The sequence below is a fragment of the Dendrobates tinctorius genome, unplaced genomic scaffold (genome assembly GCF_039654945.1).
Source record: "Dendrobates tinctorius isolate UK_male_01 unplaced genomic scaffold, ASM3965494v1 ptg000104l, whole genome shotgun sequence".
Taxonomy (NCBI): domain Eukaryota; kingdom Metazoa; phylum Chordata; class Amphibia; order Anura; family Dendrobatidae; genus Dendrobates; species Dendrobates tinctorius.
In genome coordinates this window covers 11,166,885-11,185,881 of record NW_027361772.1, presented here as the reverse complement: position 1 = coordinate 11,185,881, position 18,997 = coordinate 11,166,885, and the positions used below count along the sequence as shown (strand labels likewise).

Sequence of the window (18,997 nt, the reverse complement as noted above, 5' to 3'; positions counted from 1 at the left end):
TTAAGGATGGATGCAACATGATGCGTCCTATACTAGTAAAGCCAGAATTGAGCCCTTCTTTTCCTCACTCAAGACATTTCTTTTCTTTTCAACTCATTTGGCATAGTTAAAAGTTATTTTTTCATTTCTATTACTTTTGGGATATTACTAGCACTTGTTTTGCCATCCAGGTTGTCCTATTGCAAGAGGATTGTGAACACCACAGGGTTTTTTTTTATACTTTCCTTTGTTAAATTAGATTTGGTTCAGGTGATCACCTAATCAGAAGCACATTAAGTAAAGTGAGGTGTACTCTGGTTGGAATTCAACCGACACTGGAATGGAATGGCTCACAGACATGTTGAGAAGCTGTTTTTTATAAAACTGTGCAGTGGTCTCTTAATTTTTGCCAGAGCTGTATGGGGGGAGGTTACAGGAGGTGATGTAGGGGAAGATATATCGAGTAATAGGAGGCGATATGGGGGAGATTATATAGAGTAATAGGAGGAGATATACTGGAGAATATATGGAGTAATAGTAGGAGATGTAGGGTACATGAGATAATAGGAGTAGATGTAGGGGAGGATATATAGAGGAATAGGAGGTGATATGAGGGAGATTATATAGAGTAAAAGGAGAAGATATAGGGGAGAATATACAGAGTAGTATTAGGATATGTAGGGGGTTTCTGAGGTAATAGGAGGATACATAAGTGAGGATATAGTAATAAGAGCAGATATGGGGAGGCTATATTGAGTAAAAGGAGGAGATATAGGGGATGATATATAGAGTAATAGGAAGCGATATGGGGGAGATTACCGTATATGGATTAATAGTAGGAGATGTAGATGAGCATATATAGAGCAATAGGTGGAGATAAAGGGAAGGTTATGTAGAGTAATACAAGGAGATTTAGGGGAGAATATATGGAGTAATGGGAGTATATAAAGGGGAGAATATGTGGAGTGATAGTAGGAGATATTGGGGAGAATATATGGAGTAATAGTAGGAGATATAGGAAGAGGATATGTGTAATAATATGATGATAGGAGAGGATATATATATATATATATACGGTAATAGGAAGATATAAAAAGATATAAAGGGAGAGGATACATGGATTACTAGGAGGAGATATAGGAAATGATATATGGAGTATTAGAAGACATAGGGATTGGGTAAATGGAGTAATATAGGAGAGGATATGTGGAATAATAGGATGATTTATAGGAGAAAATATATATAATAAGATATATAGGGAGTGGATACATGGAGTATTAGGAGGAGATATAGGAAGGATATATGGAGAAATAGGAGGAGATATAGAGAGGTAATATGGAGTAAAAGGGGGAGATATGGGGAGGAAGGATATATGGAGTAATACGAGGAGATACGGGGAGGTAATATGGAGTAATATGAGATATAGGGAGGTCATATGGAATAATAGGAGGAGATATAGGAAGCGGATATGTGGAATAATTCGATGACAAACAAGTGAGGATATATATATATATATAGATATGATAGGAAGATATATAGGTAGAGGATAAATGGAGTAATAGGAGAAAATATAGGACAGGATATATTGAGTAGTATGAGGAGATATAGGGAAAGGTTATACGGAGCACTAGGAGGAGATATAGGAGAGGATATATGGATTAACAGAAAGAAGTGGCATATTCAATAATAGAAATCAGACTGGAAACAGATGAGGCGTTTTTCTACTTATACATTTCATCAGAAGGGGTTAAATAGAACATGTATATGGATTAACAGGGCAACGTAAAGGTTAAACTGACCAAACGATGAGGTAAAGAATTAATGTTAGGCGCTATATGGAAAGGATATGTAGAGAAATAGCAGAAATCTCGGCTCCTAATTCCACCCACAGAGAAAGCTCCCGCCGTCGGTTTTTACTGTATCAATAGACAGGTCTGTGCACAGGCGGAAGGAGAGACCAGATTAATGGCGTTAGTAATCAGAGTGCGGCACAGAGCAGAGAGATGAGAGGTTAATCATCACCACGGGGGTGCTGTATGTTATCAGAGAACACCACAATCCATCCCCCCTTATTCTGATCTCTGACCATTTTCCCCAATCCTCAGGGAGCAGCCAGACCCTCTGAAAATGTACTAGGTCCAGTGACTATGTACATGGCATATGTCGTCTGCACCGTATACTACAGAGACGTGTCCACGTGCATACATAGGCGTATACGTATGCGGACACTGTGCGCACCCCGGACATACACACATGTACATTTTACGTAAGGTGTTGCTGCAGATCTGTCTTTAAAACCTTCACTGGCGGAAGTATAAATGCTGTAAGGGAGAATGAGTTCCCTTCCTTTACAGAAAAAAAAAGGGGGTGAGGAGGGCAGAACAGAAATTAAAGGAAAATAAATGGTATTTAATTAAATTAAGAGGGAAGTGACATAGAGAGAGGGAGAGAGAAGCGGAGGGAAGAGGGTGAAGAAGTAGGGAAAAGCTGAGGGGAATAATTGAGGTAGGCCAGGTTTCTGGTGGTTGCTATGGAAACATGACGGGGAAAAGAGGAAGGGAGTGAGGAATGAAGGGAGGCTGGAGGTTGCGGAGTATTTCACCACTAAACCCTTATCTGCCACGATCCTGCTAACTAAAAGCAAAATCGTTCCCTACAAAGCTGGTCGCCACTTCCCTAGCGCTTTCCCTACCAGAAATCTTCACAAACGATGTGCCAATGACCTTCCCCTCTGACAGGACATCTTAAGATGGCTGCTGCTTTCACCTTTTGAAAACTTGAGAACCTTCATCATTGCTTAAAATATTTCTTACAGCCTTAATGACTTCCCGGCACGAAGTTCTGAATTCGCATTTTCTTTTTTTTTTCTTTTTTTCTGTAGGTGAAATGCATCTCTCCAACCTAATCTCATTTAGTTCTTAGACTTGTGTGACTACCCTATAGAGTTCCTAAAAATACTATTCTGATCTCCCTTTAATCCTAAAATATAACCCTAACCCTTTACAAATGCTAAATCCTCTCTCTCCACGTTGTGGGGAATTTCAGGATTTTATACTGGTGCAAATAAACTCCAGCTCTTGTAATCCTTAAAAAGCGAAAGGGATTAGAGGGTAACGGGGTCAGCAAAGGGGGAACAGAGGAGGAGGGGTGGAGAGAAAAGGAAAAATTAGGATTCCAACATTAATTATGGGCGGAATTAACGAGTCACCGTGAGGGTAACAGGAAGGGACCAATGAAAATTACCTTTTTGCTCCACTTCTATTCACGCATCAGAAAAGAAAGAGAGAGAAAAATATCAAATGAAAAAGAGGATAGGAAAAAGGAGAGAAAGATATTCATGAGTGTCATTACCAAACCTTTCCCATCACTTAAGGTACCATAAATCTAAGCCGCCCTCCACCCCAGATACCCCAACCACACAAGACAAGCCCAGAACTATATGCCCAATGTGTGATGCAGGGGAGGGCAGGGGGTGGTCTTGGGTTCCCAGTAGAGGGTCCTGTAAAAAGAGAGAGATGACTAGAAATGCTTAGGGTTGTGAAACAGTAGGGTTGGAAAGGAATGAATGGATGGGAATGTATGGATTGAGAAATCAATAGGTATGGCAGAAAAAGGCATCAAAATAGGAAAGGGACAGGTATGTGATGAAGAACAGTGGGTCCTGCAAAGAAATAAATTGGGCAATGAGGCTTAAGGAAAACAAATCGAATGAGAAGTGCTTAAAGACAAGACCAATGGAGGTTCACGGGGTGATTTGACCACCAAAGATCTTCACCAAAATAAGAGGGCCATGGAATGTTGAAGGACAACAGGTGGAAAGTGAAGAATAATGTGAACTCTTATCAACTGTGAACTAAAAATAAAAAAATATGAAGTGCTTTATGGAAAGCCAAGACGTTACTGGATGAGGGAATTGCAAAGGTAGTGAGGCTTCTTCAGGTTGTTGGTAATGTGTCACAAAGAAAGGAAATTAAAGAATTGAAGTGGAGTGAATAAATTTGAGGAAGAAAGGACTGGACAACGGGTATGAAATGTGGTGATATGAAAACAGGTCCATGGTTCCTCGGGCTCTGTAAACGAAGAAGAGGAGCATTGGTTGATGGAGTAGAGGAGGCCATAGCATGAGTATGAAGAACCAGGTGAAGGGATTTATGATTGGGGCAGATTCAAGGGAGACACACTCAAGGAATCTGCAATGTAAAAGTTAATATTTACAGACAAGCAAAGTTAGAAACAGGCAGGGAATGTAAAACAGGCCAAGACTTAGCAAAAGGTGCTAAGGTTTTGCAGTCCTTATCTAACACCCATGGAAATAAGAATTATGGAGTGCTAAACCTTGCCACCATCTGATAACTCCAGGGCTCAGGAATATATTGAGAGATGAAGACAAGCAGAGAGAGAAAGAGAGAGGCAGAGCAAAAAAATCTGACTCCGAAAGAAAACGGAGAAATGTCATTCAGGTTGAGAGATGAGATAATACATTGTTTTTTGGGTAGAAAAAAAAAAAGAGACAAACCGAGAAAGATAGAGACAGCCGATCTGAGGCAAAACAAGTCAGGAGCGACAGAATGAAAATTGCTAAGAGTGAGGGACAGACAGAGGGAGAAAGAGACAGAGCGTGACAGCCTTGGCAGAACATCCTGGGGATAGAAGCTTTATATTAATGAACCAAGCCTGGAAAGGAAAGAAAATAGTTAAATGTTGTAAATACACAATGCACCTTGCTTTCCCACAGGGCTCCACATGAAGTGGAGCAAATAGCTCTGTCACTAAAAGAAAAGCCTGCGGAGCACTGCAGAGATCTGTCAGTCTGCATACTGGAGGATGTGCAGAGCACTATGGGTGCAGAACAATATTACGTCTGTGTCCGCTCAGCAATGTAACTACAGGTCATGGGTCTACAAGTCACTGAGTAGCAATTAAAATGCATGCAAATATTCACCTTGTGTATCGGTGTGTGCAGTGAATAGCAATGATTGTCTGTAGCGGGAGATGATACATTCTTAGATGTGCCCTGACAAGTATCAGGAGCTCAGTGCACTGGATTCACTGGTAATCCATACTGCATATAAGAATATCCCTAGTCAGTAGGTGACACTGTATGTTCTCCAGATATCCAAGATTAGACCAACGGCATATATGCATGTAAAGCTTTTCCTGAAATGTGTTCTGCACAGGTCAGTACATACAGTGGGTGCGGAAAGCATTAAGACCCCTTTACATTTTTCACTCTTTGTTTCATTGCAGCCACTTGGTAAATTCAAAAAAGTTCATTTTTTTCTTATTAATGTACACTCTGCACCCCATCTTGACTGAAAAAACCTAGACATGTAGAAATTTTTGCAAATTTATTAAAAAAGAAAAACCAAAATATCACATGGTCATAAATATTCAGACCCTTTGCTCAGACACTCATATTTAAGTCACATGCTGTTCATTTCCTTGTGATCCTCCTTGAGATGGTTCTACTCCTTCATTGGAGTCCAGCTGTGTTTAACAAAAATGATAGGACTTGATTTGTAAAGGCACACACCTGTCTATATAAGACCTCACAGCTCACAGTGCATGTCAGACCAAATGAGAATCATGAGGTCAAAGGAACTGGCCAAGGTGCTCAGAGACTGAATTGTGGCAAGGCACAGATCTGGCCAAGGTTACAAAGGAATTTCTGCAGTACTGAAGGTTCCTAAGAGCAAAGTGGCCATCATAATCCTTAAATAGAAGAAGTTTTGGACCACCAGAAGTCTTCCTAGACCTGGCCGTCTATCACTGCAGTCCTCCACCAGTCGGGCCTTTATGGCAGAGTGGCCCGACGGAAGCCACTCCTCAGTGCCAGACATATGAAAGCCCACATAGAGTTTGCTAAAAAACACATGAAGGGCTCCCAGACTATGAGAAACAAGATTCTCTGGTCTGATGAGATGAAGATAGAACTTTTTGTTGATAATTCTAAGTGGTATGTGTGGAGAAAACCAGGCACTGCTCATCACCTGCCCAATACAATCCCAACAGTGAAACATGGTGGTGGCAGCATCATGCTATGGGGGTGTTTTTCAGCTGCAGGGACAGGACAACTGGTTGCAATTGAAGGAAACATGAATGCAGCCAAGTACAGAGATATACTGGATGAAAACCTCTTCCAGAGTGCTCTAGACCTCAGACTTGGCCCAAGGTTCACCTTCCAACAAGACAATGACCCTAAGCACACTGCTAAAATAACAAAGAAATGGCTTCAGAACAACTCTGTGACCATTCCTGATTGGCCCAGCCAGAGCCCTGACCTAAACCCAATTGAGCATCACTGGAAAGACCTGAAAATGGCTGTCCACTAATGTTCACCATCCAATCTGACGGAACTGGATAGGATCTACAAGGAAGAATGGCAGAGGATCCACAAATCCTGGTGTGGAAAACTTGTTGCATCATTCCCAAGAAGACTCATGGCTGTACTAGTTCAAAATGGTGCTTCTACTCAATACTGAGCAAAGGGTCTGAATACTTATGACCATGTGATATTTCAGTTTTTCTTTTTTAATAAATTTGCAAAAATTTCTACATTTCTGTTTTTTTTCAGTCAAGATGGGGTGCAGAGTGTACATTAATGAGGAAAAAATGAACTTTTTTGAATTTACCAAATGGCTGCAATGAATCAAAGAGTGAAAAATTTAAAGGGGTCTGAATACTTTCCGTACTTACTGTAATCACCAACACATACCAAACAGTGCCGATCAGTTGCCAAACGATTATAAAACTGGGCTTAGGTGACAGATAGGCCGAAGGGAATACTCTGGATGGATGCATGACACAGAGAGTAACAATAGGAGAAAAAAAATCAATGAAAATGGATTGCTAAGTTGATAAATTATGAATGTGTTCTTTAAAGAAGCTAATGATTTAGTAGCTGTGGATTCTATGTATAATTAATTTGCAATGTAAAATGGGTAAGCCAAGAGTTAGGCACCACCCAGATGTGAGCGAAATTCAATTATCACTCTAAGGGCTCATGCAGACCATCGTATTTGGTCCGAGTGTGATCTGACAAAACTGGACCGGTGTTATTCTGTAGGGCCATGCACATGTTCGATTTTTTTTCCTCGGACAGATTTGGTTACAGGGAAAAAATTGCACCATGCCCGAGTTTGATCCGACATTCGGATCGCTCTCGGCTATGCAAGGCAATGAATCCGTGAAAAAATCGGACTTCGGTCGAATGACATCTGACTACAGTCCGATTTCCATGGACTAACAGAATGGAGGAGATGGAGAAATTTTTTTGTCCATCTTCTCATCCAAGAGAATTGGATCACACTATACTGAAGCTCGGATAAAACTCTGATCAGAGTTTGATCCAACTGTGATTTGCATAATCGACCCAATTCTTTTGGATGAGAGAATATATGCTCCTGTGACCCTACACTATTCCTTAGAGTGCCATATATGATCACTCGTTTGCCAATCAGCTAATTTTCCCGACTAAACCTTACAAAGGCATGATCGGCTGGGTTTTGTAAAAAGTCACATATATACAGTATCAAGCTCAACCGAGGGATTGGAGAGGACAAAGGGAAGGGGTACCAGGTACAACCATAATGCATGAACCAATCTGACCTAGAAGAGCTAATTTTTCTCTCCTGATTCCAAGTGTGGATCTACTGGATCAACATTCAGAAGAATTTTGCACATCTACGTACATATTTCTGTTGTTTTCTTTTAGAAAAGCATCTAAGCTTTTTTTGAAAATGTGGACGGTTCCCGCTGTTACCAGCTCCTGAGGTCAGTTATTCCACAGATTAATAGTTCTCAAGGTAAAGAAGCCTTGTCTCGCCTGCAGATTGAACCTTTCTTTATCTAGGTGGGGAGACTTCCCTCTTGTCTTTTGAGGAGGTTTCACATGAAACAGATTTTGACCATATTTTTTGTACTAGCCATTTATATACTTGTAAAAGTTATTCATGCTCCTCTTAGACGTCGCTTCTCAAGCCTAAATAGATGTAAATCTATAAATCTTTTTTCATGCCTAACAGTCCATGTATTCCTGATGAAGAGACAGGAGTAAGCCGCGTAGAGAAGTGGCTTATCTATAGAGAGAGCTTTCCATTGCGCTTGGATCCAGTTTGTCAGGATACCATTGTGCTTGGATCCAGTTTATCAGGATACCATTGCGATTGGATTCAGTTTGTCAGGAAACCATTACTCTTGGATCCATTTTGTCAGGATACCATTGCTCTTTGATCCAGTTTATCAGGATACCATTGCGCTTGGATCCAGTTTTTCAGGAAACCAATGCTCTTGGATCCAGTTTGTCAAGATACCATTGCGCTTGGTTCCAGATAATCAGGATACCATTGCTCTTGCATCCATTTTGTCAGAATATCATTGCTCTTGGAACCATTTTGTCAGAATACCATTGCACTTGGATCCAGTTTATCAGGATACCATTGCACTTGAATCCAGTTTTTTAGGATACTATTGCTCTTGGATTAATTTTGTCAGGATACCATTGATTTTCGATCCAGTTCATCAGGGTACCAGTGCTCTTGGATCCAGTTTGTCAGGATACCATTGCTCTTGGATCCAGTTTGTCAGGATAACATCGCTATTGGATCCATTTTGTCAGGATACCATTGCTCTTGGATCCCGTTTGTCAGGATACCATTGCTATTGGATCCAGTTTGTCAGGATAACATTGCTCTTGGATCCAGTTTATCAGGATACCATTGCTCTTAGATCCAGTTTATCAGGATACCATTGCACTTGAATCCAGTTTTTTAGGATACTATTGCTCTTGGATTAATTTTGTCAGGATACCATTGATTTTCGATCCAGTTCATCAGGGTACCAGTGCTCTTGGATCCAGTTTGTCAGGATACCATTGCTCTTGGATCCAGTTTGTCAGGATATCATCGCTATTGGATCCATTTTGTCAGGATACCATTGCTCTTGGATCCCGTTTGTCAGGATACCATTGCTATTGGATCCAGTTTGTCAGGATAACATTGCTCTTGGATCCAGTTTATCAGGATACCATTGCTCTTAGATCCAGCTTGTCAGGATACCTTATCTCTTGGATCCAGTATGTCTGGATACCAGTGCTCTTGGATCCAGTTTGTCAGGATACCATTGCTATTGGATCCAGTTTGTCAGGATAACATTGCTCTTAGATCCAGTTTGTCAGGGTACCATTGCTCTTGGATCCAGTTTGTCAGGACACCATTGCTCTTGGATCCAGTTTGTTGGGACACCATTGCTCTTGGATCCAGTTTGTCAGGATACCATTGCTCTTGGATCCAGTTTATCAGTGTGATTAGATTCAGTTTGTCAGTGTACAAGTGTTCTTTGATCCAGTTTGTCAATGTACTATTGTCCTTATATCCAGAATTGTCATTGAGCCATTGTTCCTGGATCTGGGCCTTCAATGAGCCATTGTAATTCTATCTCCGCTATCAGTATGGTATTGTTTTTGCAACTAGATTCTAAGTCTACTGGTGCTCTTGGACCTCAGAGGTCAGTGCACCATTGATTTTGAATCTCATTTATAAGTATACCATTTTGGGAGGATTTAGGCTGTAGATGTTCCATTTTTTGGGGATTTCGGTGTTAATTTTTCCATTGTTTTTTAATATGATTTGACAGCATAGCATTTTTCTTATTATCTCAGCTAACCTTGTGTCATTGACCTTGCATCTAAGTTGTTAATATGCCAGTGTTCTTTAATCTAGATTCTCTATGCAACATCATTTATATATTTGCCATTTTCCTTGGATCTCAGCTGTTAGTGTTTCATTGTTTTTGGATCTCAGCTGTTAGTGTACCATTGTTCTTGGATTTCCACTGTCAATGCACTATTGTTCTTGGATCTCAGCTATCAGTGTACCATTGTTGTTGCATCTAGGTTGTCAATGTATCATTGTTCTTAGATATCAGCTGTTATTGCACCATTTTCTTGGATCTGGGCCTTTTATTTTTCTATTGTTCTTGAAGCTCAGCTGTCAGTGCGCCATTGTTTTTGTATGCAGGTTGTTAATGTGATAGTGTCTGGGCACATGTAACATCAGCTGTCCTTGTGCCATTGCTCTTGCTTCTTTGTTGTCTGTGCACCATTGTTCTTGGATCTCAGAAATCAGTGCATTATTGTTCTTGGGTTTCAACTATATTGTTTACATTTTTTTCATTAAGGCTTTTAACATGCTATTGTCCTTGTATCTAAGTTGTCTGTATGTCAGACCTCTGCTTCATCTGTCATTGTTTTGCATCTAGGAAGTCAAAGTAACATCAGCTATCCATCTACCATTATTATTGGATGTCAGATATGTGTAATTGTTCTTGGATCTCAGAAATCCACGGGTTATTTTCTTAGGATCAAAGGTATGTATGTGCAATTGTCCTTGGATTTCAGTTGTCTATGTACAACTGTTCTTGGATCTTAGGTATCCAGGTGACATTGTCTTTGGATTTCAGCTATCTATGTGCTATTGTCTTGGATCTTGGTTATCTGTGTGCCAATGTCCTAGTAGGATCTCGGGGATCTTTCTGCCATTGTTTTTGGATCTCAGACATCTACAGTTGTGTGAAAAAGTGGGCAAAGATGAGCGGTCCAAAATTCCTTCATAACATTGTAAAAGACTCATTGCCAGTTATCGCAAACACTTGATTGCAGTTGTTGCTGCTAAGGGTAGCCCAACCAGTTATTAGGTTTAGGGGGCAATCTTTTTTTCACACAGGACCCTGTAGGTTTGGATTTCTTTTTCTCTTAATAATAAAGACCTTCATTTAAAAACTACATTTTGTGATTACTTGTCTTATCTTTGTCTAATATTTAATTTTGCTTGGTGATCTGAGACATTTAAGTGTGACAAACATGCAAAAGAATAGGAAATCATGAAGGGGGCAAACACTTTTTCACACAACTGCATGTACCTGTTTTCTTGCATCTCAGACATCTATGTGCCATTGTTCTTGGATCTCAGGTATCTATAAGCCATGTCTTTGGATGTCGGGTGTCTATATGCTATTGTCTTTAGGTCTAGGTTGTCAGTGGACCATTGTTGTTGAATCTCAGTGGTTATTTCACTAGTGTTCTTTGGCGTCAACTGTATATTTAGCCTTTTTGGATTTAGTTTGTCAATGTGTTATTGTAGTTTCATATAGGTTGTTACTGTGCAATCAGAGACTGCTAATAGTCCGCGTCTCTCTCACTTTTCTCGAATGAAACTGACATCTGGAGGAAATGACAGAGTGGCAGCTCCTTCCTGAGGTGAGTACAGGCAGTTTTTATTTTACACAGTGAAATATATTAGTCAAGAAGGGGTTGTCTGAGTAGTGTACAACCCCTTTAAGTTGTTGGTGTGCTTTTGATCTTGAATCTAAGCTGTCCATGTGCCATTGTCTTTGGATCTCAGGTATCTACCTGCCACTGCAGATTTTCTTTCTCGTTTTGTAGGTTTGCTTTAATCATTGTTTGAAGTTTCCTTGTATTTATATCTTTGTGCATCGGGACAGGGCTGTGGGCAGGACTTTTGGGTAGGGTCTTCAGCTTTGTTCAGTCACCTCCACTGTGTCTGGGTGTCTCTTCTTCATTATTTAAAATTTCACATGCGACGCTTGCGCAGATTGATCTAATGGTGTGCTTCAATAAAATGGTGCTCATGGCAATGAGAAATCTAGGCATGCGCATTTTCCTGAAGACTTCCAAGAGCTCAATCTGCGCAGTGCCGGCGCAAAATTTTAAATAAAGAAGAAGAGACACCCAGACACAGTGGAGGTGACGGAACAAAGCTGAAGACCCTACCCGCAGGCCTCCTGTTGCATTAAATTATGATTACAAGGAAATGTCAAACAAGGATTAAAGAAAATCTACAAAACGGATTTCTTCACCTGAGGTATCATTTTAACCAGTATGATAGTACCAGTATGGTCCTGTCTGTATTTTATTTAGTAAAATGCTGCCGACAGGTTCCCTTTAAAGACCATCATATATATTAGATTGCTGTTCGTTAGCCGATAGATTGTTCTCCTAACTGTCCCATAAACACAAATGCTGAGCCGAGTACCACAATGTTCTCTATGATGAAGCTTCTGCCTGAGGAGTATGACAATGGCCTATCTCCTCGCCATACAAGAGGATCGGCCTTTGAAAATTCATCTGTCTATTTCATCTGTCAGGGGAGAGTCGGGAGGCTCAATTACACATTAGACTGTTGGCCAATCCCAACTATATTGGCAGGCTTGGCCGACTTTAATCTAAAGCATATGGGGGCTTTTAGTTGTCGTTGTGCCCTCGTTCTTGAATCCTGACTAGTACCATGTACCATTGTTTCTGCAACCCGGTTTTCATTTTGCAATTGATTTATGTCTTAGTTGTCAATGTGGCATTGTCCCTGGATCTAGGTTGTTAATGTACTGTCGTTCTTGGATCTAAGCTGTCATTGCATTATTGCTTCATATCTCCACTGTCAGTTCACTATTGTTCTTTAGTCTCAGCTATCAATGTAGCACTTTCCTTTTATCTAGACTGTCGATGTGCCATTTTTCTTGGCCTCTCGGTCCGAGCGGTAAGCATGCCTTCATTATTGGAGGTCAGCTTGCATGCAATTGGTCAGGAATCACAATTTCATTCGGTAGGAAACATTTACTGTCTCTGACTAATGTAGCATGCATCTAGTAGGCTGATAGACAAGGAATGAGACCCCGAAATAAGGAAATGGAACCAAACTAGAGAATCTACCCACAGCTTACCACGTAACGCGAGATAGTAATAATCCCAGTACTGTCTAAGGTTAAAAGCGCTGTGTGCACATACCCCAACCGTGACAAGTTGAGTAAATGCTCATATTAAAATATTTAAAAGCAAAAGTCTTAAAGTCATATCAGTAATATATAGGAAATAGTGTAGCCATGGGAAAAGAAACACATTAGTGTCATGGATGGGGAGAATTATAGTGATATACAGAACATTACTCTGAAATAGAATAGGAGACACGTCAAAGAATGGTGCAATGGGGTAAAAAATAAATTTCCAATAATGAAGAAAAGCAAAAAAAAAGTCTACTGATGGGTAATGGCATTACTGTAAATGAGACTGGTAAAGAAATGGAAATGTTTCTTTTTATAATGGAGGATATAGGAATATAGTGACTTATTTGCATTCAGTAGCGGACATGGCAGTCCCTTGGCTAACCATGGTGGAGTACAGGCGTTTGCCTGAGTACTGGGATATGTGGGCAGTATCTGTCACCAAGCGCAGTGTTCTTCCTCGTGGATCCCACACTGTCTGTTAGATGCTGCTCTCTGCATAGCAATGTGCTGCCAGCCATTTGCACTGGGACTTGTGTCGTGCACACCGAGATACTCTCCTCCATGATAATGCAGACGTATTGTGTAATATTGTGTAGCGTCTCCATGATGTGAACGAAAAACATTAATACAACGTTGGCAATAACGAATTCTAACACTGGTATGAGAGCTGGTGTCAGGAGGTGAGATCAGGCCATTACAGATGTATCAGGTTAAGGAGCCTAGGGTGTAGGGATCAAAACGGTACATAGGGTAAATGTGGAAGAATGTCTGCACTGATCGAATATGTCACCTCCTATGGTGTATGGTTGTCAGAAATATGGTGCAATGCGCACTCAGATGGACATGTGTATCCACATAGTGTCATGGCGTATACTCACTGTATGGCACGCAGTCATACTGGACTTCCAGGTACTTGTAGGTCCCTGGACAGGGGTCAGGAAAGGCTTCGGAATCGGCAATAACAACACACTGTGTGCGATTGTTACACCTGTGGAGAAAATACACAAGATATAAGAAATGTTGGAAGTATATCTTTGGGTGTATGTATATATGCATGCAGGCTCGGACTGGCCCACAGGTGAGTAGATGAATCCCCTGGTGGGCCCCTATGTAGAGGTAAGACAGTTACCCCTCAATATTAGCATTAGTTGGCCCAACACATTTAATTTTCTATGTACAGACAAAAACTTCTCATTCATCTAACAAACTAACCAAGATTTGAATAAAGTCATATTTGCATGTTGAACAGTGGGCCCCCAGAGTCAAGGTTACTGGTGAGCCCTTGTCCGATACTGTTTGCATGTATGTGTATGTGCATTTGTGCGCATCTGAAACTGTATGTGTATATTACTATATCTCTAACTATATGTGTGTTAGGCGTCGGGTTTCTGCGTCTGCTCTGCAGGAATCCAGAGCCTCACATTCTGCGGTCTCCTGCTGTCTTTCTACTGCAGAGGAGGTTGCTTTGCAGCAGACCGCTCCAGAGACTAAGTCCCTCTGTGCTCCTACTGGGCATGCTCACGAGACGATCTCCCATTGGAGGTCGGGAGTCATGTACTCAGGTCCTGTTCCAGATCTCATTGGTCCATCTCGGAGATCTGGAAAGTCCCGCACGGCTATAAAAAGTGCGCATGGCCGTTCCGCCATGCGCTAGTAAAGACTATACTGCTATGTGTGAATGGTGACGGATGTATGATTCTGGTGACTGACTCATTTGAAAGCCCCTTCCTCTGATAATACGCATGTGGATAGGGAATTAGTTCAGCAGTTAGCGCCAGTCAGTGGCAAGCCTTAAGCCACTGTGCTCACCGCACCGCTACGCTAGCGTCCGACATCGCGCCTGCTTTCTGCTTTGTCGTCGAGCGGCAGTGTCCTACGCCGCGCTGCAGTTGCAGCCCTCCTTGGCGTCCGCAGAAGCGACGCCGCACACACGGTAGGTCTAGAGGGACGCAGCTCCTCTGTCTTAGGTCCTGCTCCTGTGACCAGATACCGTGTGTGCATCTACCTGAAGCTTGTGTCACTAACAGGTTCAGCATTTTGTATGTTTTTTGTTGCGGCACCTCTGTGTGTGAACAGAGGCCGATCTGCGCACTCCGGGTGAAGTTTAACCCGTGTGCATCATACCGCCATATTGCTTGTCTGCCACCACTTAGCAGCAGTTATACCACCTACTGCACGGTGGACCCCGAGCGGCGAACGCACTTTATTATTATTTTATTTAGTGCTTTCCGCTGTTCCTAACATTGTGTGTCAGCAGTTTTGCCCCTGAATACATGCCAAATATATAGTGCAAAGACAAAGTCTACACAACCGTTACATTTCCAGCTTTTTGTCAGGCTAAAAAACATACCAAGAAGAATCATTTCAGATTGTTTTGCACCTTTAACGTCACTCATAATCTGTATGAATCTACATGGATTCTGACTAACTCCATATAAAGTTTTGCTGTTCTAGCATTTTGCTGAAATTTTCTTAGATACATTTTACGGAAAAAGCCATGGTAAACAGCTTACAACACAGCAAAGGAATCTCGTTATTGAAAGTTATCAGTCAGAAGGGTACAAAATGTTTTTTCCAAGACATTAAATATATATTATAGAACACTGTGAAGATGGTCATCAAGAAGTGGCTTAAATTCGACACAACACTGACATTACCTAGAACTGGATGACCCTCAAAAATTGATGAAAAGACAAGAATAAAATTAGTCCAGGAAGCTGCCAACAATACAGCAACAATAAAGGAGCTGCAGGACATTCTGACCAGTACTGGTTGTGTACTGCATGTGATAGCAATCACTCATATTTTTCATATGTCGTCTTGTGGGGTGGGGTGGCAAGACAGAAGCCTTTTCTTACAAATAAAAACATCAGATCATAGCATCATAGAATATTATAGTTGGAAGGGACCTGGAGGTTCATCGTGTCCAACCCCTTCCTCATAGCAGGGCAGGATTCACTAAACCATCTCATACAGATGTCTGTCTAGCCTCTGTTTGAAGACTTCCATTGATGGAGAACTCACCATCTCTCATGGCAGTCTATTCCACTCATTGATCACCCTCACTGTCAAAAAGTTTTTTTCTTATATGTAATCTGTATTTTCTCCCTTTAATGTTTAATCCACTGCTTCTTGTGTTTCCATGTGCATCCCGGCTATGTTTTGCCAAAACCTACATCAAGTCTGCCAAAATCATGTGGGAAAACGTGTTATGGTCTGATGAGACAAAGGTTGAACTTTTTGTCCATAATTCAAAAATGTGTGTTTGGTGCAAAGCTAATACTACTAATCACCAAGACAACACCATACCCAACAGTGCAGCAGGGTGGAGGCAGCATTATGCTTTGGGGCTGTTTTTTGGCAGCTGGAACAGGGTCTTTAGTCAAAGTGGAGGGAATTATAAACAGTCCCAAATATCAGTCAATTTTGCAATAACACCTTCAGGCCTCTGCTAAAAAGCTGAAGGTGAAGAGGAATTTTACCTTTCATCACAAAAATGACCCTAAGCATAGCTTCAAAGTAACAAAAAATGTCTTCTCCAAATGAACAAAGTTTTGGAATGGCCCATCCAGATCCCAGACCTGAATCCAACAGGAGATCTGTGGGTGACCTGAAGATGGAGCTGTGCACAGAAGATGTCCTCACAATCTGAGAGGGCATATGGAAGGAAGAATGGGCAATCTGACAGGGCACTCTTACTTCAAGGAAGAGTAGGTAAAGATCACCAATTCTAGATATGTCATGCTGATAGGCTCGTACCCAAAAAGACTGAATTATAATTCAAAGTAAACGTCAACAAGTATTAGTTTAAGGGTGTGCATATTTGTGCAACCACATATTTTAGTTTTTTTACTTTTCCACCTGAAAGAATTTCAGTTTGTTTCACAATGGATTTGTACAGATTATTGGAGACATTAAAGGTGGAAAAAGTTATGAAATTATTCTTCTTGATATGAATTTTTTTACATGACAAAAAAATTGACATTTTGTATCAACTATATATTTGTATGTATATGTATGTGAATGCATATTTATATGTCCTTGTAAGTATCTGTTTCGTAAGTGTATATATATGTAAAGCAAATCCATCACCAGATTTCACAATATAAACTATATACAATATCAAATAGGTCTCTTAGACCTGAAGAAACTGCCACACTTACTGAGAAAATCCATGTCAGAATGGCTGTATAATATTGATATTAAGAAGAGCATTTTATGAATCCAGCCATAGAGTACAGAAGCTCATAAGTCCAAAAATATTCAGTCTCTGCCCACTCAGCCTGACTGACAGCTGCAGCTTGTACTGAGCAGTGTGAGATCTCCGCAGTGAGGAGGGACACTGAGGAACTGTCAGTAAGGCTAGGTGGGCAGAGATTGAGCGTAAACTAAAAAAAACGATTATACAGTCATTCTTATAAGGATCTTCATGTTAAGTACAAAAACCTCAAATTCTCAGACATCATTTTGGTAATATATGTAGTTTGACGTAGCCAAGAAACGAGATGTGAACGTACCCTGAGTATATGCATATGTTCCCGATACATTTGAGTATGTGGGAGTGAATATAGGTGTGTAGCGCCAATGCATTCATTAACATTGCAGGAAACACAGCCAATGATAATACCCACTCGCCCCTTTCTTCCTTACTCTATAATATTCACACCTTTTCCCATGGTTACAAACGGCTAGTTGTAATTCAGTCCCTGATTAGCAAGAAAACTCATTATTACCAAGAACTCCAAATCTCCTTGGATGGCGTACTATTAAACATTCATAATTAATGTTAAGGAAAATACACCGAGGATCTAAAAATGTGTATTTAGTATTTCATTATCGCATTTTTCGCTAAAGTTGCATCCGCCAGGGATCCCCGAGAAAGATTGTTGGCACAGATGGATATAAGGACCATTCATAGCTACTAGTGATGAGCAAGTGTGCTCGTTACTCGAGTTTTCTGAGCATGCTTGGGTGTTCCCTGAGTAGTTTGGGCGTGCTCGCAGATTATGTTTGTGTCTCCGCGGCTGCATGGTTTGTAGCTGCTAGACAGCCCAAATATATGTGGGGATTCCCTAACAAACAGGCAATCCCTGCATGTGTTCAGGTTGTCTAAAGTACGTACAAATATACAAACAGACAAGCATGCATATTCGACCCAGAAATTCATGCAAACCAAGACAGACATCCATATAATTTCATCTGTCATTAAGCAGGACTTGACAGCTGATCCATGATTCCCAGTCCATGTATCAGGCACTGGCTGTACGATCTCAGCCAGGTATGTTTGACTCTGAAAAGCTGCAATGTTTCGGAGAAAGGCATAGCTTAATAGCCATCAGGGAACCAGCTGTCTGATATAGCCTGTAACTTGCCTCCCCAGGTTACAGAGGGGAGATTGCCTCTGTGACTATCCCAGTCAGTGCTCACCTGTTGCATATACAACATACTGATATAAATTTATGCACAGACACATATACTTAATGACTCATGAATATACAGTATACAAAAGCACACACACATACCGATTAGAAATGAGCAAATCGATGCCCATTCGAGTCAAATGTAAGAAAATTTGCTGCCAATTAGAACAATTTACGTTTTGATTTGCATGAATTGTAAAAAAAAAAAAAAAATGCCATTTGACACAAAACAGAAGATTTCACGAGCCAGAGAAGGCTCACATGAGCTCTGGCGCCAGGTCACAACGCCACCTGGATCAGCTCCTGTGACTTCTGTTTCTTTTACCAGGTGCTACCATATTTATTCTGTGGGAAGCGCTGATGATGAGATGCCATAACTAAAAGCTCTGTCCAGCCAGAGGTGCTAGTGTAGCTGGGACCTTTAGTACTGTTCAGTTTGGCAGTATTAGTGGTGTGCTGTCTTGCAGGAATAATCAGGTCATTACTGTCGCCAATGGGACAGCAGCACACTCTATTTAAACTCCCAGCATACTGCTGGGAGATGACAGTTATAGTTTATACTTTCTTTGGTTCACTCCTGTCATTCAGCTATAGTTCAACCTGTTTGATTCCCATTTCTTACTATGCTTCTGCCTGTTGATTCTGACTATCCTCTGTGAGCTTGCTCCGTGGCCAGCAGCCTCTCTGTGGATCCAACCCAGGAGCCCCTAGTTAAGTCTGAATCCCTTGTGCAAGGATTAAAGGGTGAAGACCAAGACACCGGCCAGGCATCTCTTTGACGGAGTGGCTAGCACAAAGTCTGT

The 18,997-nt window shown here is 41.1% G+C and overlaps 1 protein-coding gene across 1 annotated transcript in view; it reads right to left on the bottom strand.

Annotated features, from left to right (window-relative positions):
* Positions 1-18,997, bottom strand: part of ADGRL1 (adhesion G protein-coupled receptor L1) — a 511,328-nt gene that overhangs the window by 85,110 nt on the left and 407,221 nt on the right. The window contains exon 4 of the mRNA XM_073588731.1: positions 13,653-13,762. Within this exon, the coding sequence (XP_073444832.1) occupies positions 13,653-13,762 (110 nt within the window). The remainder of the gene's footprint in view (positions 1-13,652; positions 13,763-18,997) is intronic.